At 39.7% G+C, this 5,593-nt stretch overlaps 1 protein-coding gene across 1 annotated transcript; it reads left to right on the top strand.

Moving 5' to 3' along the window:
* Positions 1–611: 611 nt before the first annotated feature.
* LOC140925072 (uncharacterized) lies at positions 612–4,927 on the top strand. Its single transcript, XM_073375026.1, has 4 exons — positions 612–1,292; positions 2,091–2,262; positions 3,736–4,257; positions 4,899–4,927. Exons 1-4 carry the CDS (start codon positions 612–614, stop codon positions 4,925–4,927), a joined length of 1,404 nt encoding a protein of 467 aa, XP_073231127.1.
* The last annotated feature ends 666 nt before the right edge of the window (positions 4,928–5,593 follow it).

The following is a 5,593-nucleotide window of genomic DNA, read 5'->3' on the forward strand; positions in this document are numbered from 1 at the left end:
TGCGGGGGCAAAAACACGGGCTATGAGAAAACACCACGAGCCAGGCATCAGACGCAAACTACGATAAAAACAGCCCTTGCCTTTTTCAGAACATCTAGAGCTGTTTCAGGTCTCTCTTAAAAAACAGATTGTAACATAAACCGATGGAAACTTTCTTTTGGTTCGTCACGCAATCTCTCGTCCAGACGTTAGCGAAAAAAAAAAAAACACGTGACGATTCCCAAGAGCGTCTACGTGGAGGGCTGTGACCTCTACGGTAATACGGAGTCCCGCTCAGTTAAAATATAAAGAAAACTAAAAGGTTTTTCAAAGAGGTGTGCTTTCCCTGACTCGTTTAGCCGAAACAAAAGCAACAAAATTTAAAAGCGTCGGTCAGATCCTAGTGCATGACCTTTTAATTACCGTCTTAGGCTTGTAGAGCTATAAAACGGGATTTTTGAATAAATATGGCTACTCAAAAAATAGAAAAAAAAATCATGAATTTGCATAGTTTTAAAACCTGTAGAAACTGAGGTTAAAAATTACAAGCTAATTATTTTAGCAAATATTTCAATTATGTTTGCATTCCATTTGCTAGTAACATGGCCAGTTATTAAGTCTGAGAGAAAAAAATGGCGGCCGCTTCAGATCCGGAGGAGATTCTTCGTTCAACGAGAGGAAAAGATAATTTTAAGCGTATTACACGACTTTTAATAAGTGGAGGAACCAGCCTACTGAGGGAGATTTTTGACTCCATATGTCCTCCAAGTAATCTTCCCACGATTCTCAGCAATCCAGTAACAAAGAACCAGCTCAAAGCTGCAAAACTCACCATGCCACAGTGGCACTCTCTTTGTCCTTCCCCAGGGATGTACGGCAAGTCAGCAGATTTTGATGTCACTCTACTTTTTCGATTGTTGAGAACTATATGCAGCCTCACCCCTCCCACCACAGGATGGGATGCTCTACCGGTCAGTACAGATCACAGTTTAACAGCTGATATAGCAAGGGTAAAGTATTACCGAAACTCGGTTTATGGTCACGTGAACCAAGGCATGGAAATTAGAGATAATGAGTTTAAAACACTTTGGCAAGAAATCAGTGAAGCTCTTGTGAGGATCGCTGGGCAGATCAGTTCTACAAGGAAAATTGCATGGCAAGGAGCCATTGCTAAATATTTGACAGATCCTCTTACAACTGAAGATGAACGAAATGTGCAAGAACTCGAGGCATGGTATAAAAGTGATATGGAGATCAAGAAATCTATAGAAGAAGTCAGGGAACGAATAAATCGTTTGGAGGTAGGGTTGAAAGTATGTGGCTAAGATTGCCATTTGCATTGATTTTAATTCAACAAATTTATGTTTTTGACAGCCAGAGGATTAAATGGTATTACTGAACCTCAGCAAGCAATTCTATTGGGAGAAAAAACAGGCCAGAATACAGTGTATAGTCATCCTCGGAGACGCAGGGGCAGTAAGTCGGGTCGATAAAATGTTCCTGGTGAACGTTTACTGTAAGATCGAGAGTCCTCTCACCACGAACATTTTATCGACCCGATTAACTGCCTCTGGGTCTACGAGGATGTGTATAGTCTGATAAGTAGGAATTAAGTTTTACACTGAGTTCGTTTTCTAAACGTTTTCTCGAGTGAATGCAACGTGTTGGTTACTATTGGTAACGCCTTAACGCATACTGGTTAGCTCAACGATCCTCAATGAAAATTACTGAGTAGAATGTACGTCTGCTAAATAATTTGTTTCACATTTGCAAATGGTTAAAAATTCTATAATCTTCCTGGAGAAGGGCTTATAACCTTACGCCCTCGGTATCACAGCACTGCTGGACTCTTGTGAGAATTGCAAAGCATTCTGACAATGTCCACCCCTGTCTAGTGCATTTTTATGGGTTATGCGAACAGGTAACGTGGACAGCACCTCATATGAGACCGCGCCATTCCTCATTAAGCTGGACCACACGTAGTAAACATTCTTCTAGAATATGATTCGAGGACAAGACTTAGTTTTTGTTGTTATCAGGTCTGTTTAGTAACTGCTTACTGTGGTTATTCTTGGAAAATCATTGTTGACACTGAAAAATGTCACTCTTAGACAGCAGTTCAAGAGGAATCTAAAAGCATTACAGCATTACATGAACGAACAGATCTCATAAAAGTAGCAGTTCGTCAGGAAGCAAAAGAAATTAAGGATCAACTGATAGAGATGAATCGGCAGTCGCTCAATAGAAACAGCCCTTCACGCTCTGCCGATCAGACAAGTAGGGGTAAGTTCTTTTAAAAAAAAAAATACTCCTTCACTGGGACCAAATGGAATGAAACAACGCGTCGTTTTTTTTAAATAAATGTGCAGGTTAAGAGCCAGGGTCGGCCAGGGATTTTGGGTATACGGTATACAGGGGCTTTTTAAATCGGGTATTCGGTATATTGCAGCTTAAATACGGGTATTCGGTATATCACTTTCTTTGAATTTCAGGTATAAAGTATACCTGAAAATATACCTGGGTATACTTGGATAACTTTTGGGTATTTTGGGGTATTTTGGCGAGTTTTTTTCGGGTATACTGGTATACCACTACCCCCCCCCCCCCCCCCGGCGACCCTGAAGAGCAGTTCGAAGAGGTTGTCCTACCGTAGCCCAGATGCAAAATCGCAGAACAGGACAAGGGCCAAACCTTTCAGTTTGCCGCATCCTTATTGTTACAACGAAATGAAAATATGGTTGTTTTTTCTTCACACTCGAACCTTTCTCTGCATATAAAACTATTACGATGATATACCGTTTCGTGCCATAGTTTGTTCAAGTAAATGGGGCACGTTGGTCATCTAAGTTTTGATTTTCCAAAATTGCTCGCTGCCACATTGACTTTTTCCACAATCAGCTTCAATTACGAGCGCACGCAATGAATCTAGGGTGGCAGTTTCCTACTAACTGAATCACTGCAATACTTGTATATCCAATGAAAGCTCAAGTTGATGACTTTGTTAAACAAAAATGGGAAACGATTTGTTGGATCTATTTGAACACCTTGTTGGGCTACGCTGGATGTGTTAAATGAATTTGCTAGATCACCTTGAATGAGAAACACTTTAAGTATTTTTTTTCACCTGAACTTGTCTTGCAACATTGTGGTTGCCCGGGGGAAATTCTTGGAACTTCAGAGATGTGCTGCGGAGGCCTTCAACCCTCATTTCGCTTCTTATTCAGGATTAAGTAATTTCTTAAACAAAAGTAAGTGATAGATTTTTCTGAATTATGTTGTTGGTACTCGGCACTCACAAGTCTTTTAAAGGTTTCTTTTCCTAAAATACATCATGTTCAGATGCTAAATAGTGAAATAGTTGTAGACTCAAAACCCCGAAAGCCTTACCCTGTCCAGCGGCTAATAAATAAGGGAGTCCTCCTCACCTCGGGGTTGGTCGGTACTGGTTTCGTTAGTTAACATACAAACGATGGCCTGTATTCATCAACTTTGTTGAATTTAACATTGTTAAATGTTGGATGATTGATCAACATACTTTGTTTGAACGGGCCCTTAGTTTGATAACAAGCTTAAATAATTATATTTCAGTGACGTTTTAGATTGTAAAATAAAGGTTTTAATTTCTAGTCCATGGTAGTTGTAACGTTTTAGGGGAGAGGGAACATAGTCAGAGGAATAATTATAAAAAGTTATGTTCAATCGCGATTTGGGAATCCAGATCCAAATTTAACGGATTATTTTGTCATTATGTATTAGCTCTTCTTCCATTGAAGATTGACTGTGAGGCCTTTTCTGGAACTGGTCCACAACGAGAAGCTACAGTGATGGTAGAGGCACCACTGGAAGACCAAGGAAAGATCGAAGAGAGAGCAGTTGTACCAGCCACCCTAAGTCCGTCACAAACCTCGAACGTAACTGCTTCTCAAACTATTCCTTCCTCACAAGACATTTTGAATTTAATTGCCTCAAAGTACTTAAATAATTTGAACCCATCAACACCGGAAGATTTTAATGGTTTTGTACGGTATATGAAAGAGGTACGCGAGGTGATTTTAGTGGATTGTAAGCCAGGAAGCTTGATAATCACTGTGGAATGTGGGTCTTTGAAGATCCTTGAAGAACTTTGGCAAGACTATTGTACACGCAATCTAAGTCGAGTGGTGCAGCAATACCTAGTGACCGAGGATATTCTAAAAGAACTTGGACTAACGGAGGTAAAACTGACTACGACCATCGACGAAGAGGACTACAGAGCTTGTCTAAAGCATTTTAAACGAGGTAAGTATAAAAGTCTTCAACTAAACTAGTTCGGATCCAGTTAATTCATCAAGGTTAAAGAGAAGCAAGCAATTGAAGTAAGTCAATATAGCACACATTCACATTGGCTACATTTTGCAAAAAAAAAAAAAAAACTGGACAACGCCAGCTTCCTAAACAGTTTTTCTTCCATGGCTCGACTATGGGTGCTTTCGATTGGGAAAGCTGGATAAATTTTAGATTTTTATACTACTGAAAATCCGGATTTCGGATTTGCAATTAAACGCAAAATCCGAAAACGGATTTCAACGCTGAGATATCTGTTTTTGTATTTCCTTTTACCGTTCGATTGGGAAACCCGTAAAAGGATTTAAAAAACTGTCCTTAAGAATAGCGGCCTTGCACGCGCACGCGTAATTAACAAAGAGAAGACCACTGTTCACGAGAATAGTTTTTCAAATCCATTTTCGGATTTCCCAATCAAACGGTGAGGAGGAAATCCTGATTTGGATTTCTTAATTGAAATCCACTCTAAGGACGGGTTTCTCGGAGTTGAAATCCGTTTTCGGCCAGTTTCGTTTGATTGCAAAGTAGGAAATCCGGATTTCGAAAATGTAAATCCGGATTTTGCGATCAGAAATTTGTTTTTTTGTTTCATTAAGGACTAAAGCAATCTAAGATTGCAATCTGAACGATCCACCTCCGCACTTGGATCGTTCTGATTGGTATCTCAATCTGCTTTCAGATCTTTGTTCCATTAGCAAACTGCTTTTCGATCCAAGAACGTGTTCGTTCATTAATAAACACAGCAGGTCAAGATTTGTTCAGGCAACAGTTATTTTTTACTCCTTCGTTGCTCTAAGCCGCTAAAGGATTGTAGTATATTAAACTCAAGTTCCACTGTCACTCTAAATCCGTTAGGAAGCGAAAACGCTTAGATTTTCTCACCGTAACACTATATTGTCCAATGTCTGTAATTGTTTAGAGCGCGCTCCTCAGCGCTTGAGAATTCGTAATTGTCTTCGATCTGAATTTTCTTGAATCAAATTCCAGACAACTTAAGTTGACAAGTCCCAGTCTGAACCACCACTAGTTAAAGAACCCTAATTTTCTTTCCGTTTCTCCACGAGAAAACGCTTAATTTAGCAGAAAGAAGTAAAAAACGATGCGTTGAAATTGACAAAAAGATCGGAGCGGCAGGCAGCTACTGAATGGATCAATCTTATTTCAGATTTTTGTTCCGGCTAGCACGAGAGTCCAAACAAACAATCCGAAAAAAGTTTGGCTAAAAGGAATGCAACCTATGTTGTATGGTCCTGTATCAACCACGTGATATCAGCTTTTTATCGTTGCAATG

The sequence above is a fragment of the Porites lutea genome, chromosome 14 (genome assembly GCF_958299795.1).
Source record: "Porites lutea chromosome 14, jaPorLute2.1, whole genome shotgun sequence".
Classification (NCBI taxonomy): domain Eukaryota; kingdom Metazoa; phylum Cnidaria; class Anthozoa; order Scleractinia; family Poritidae; genus Porites; species Porites lutea.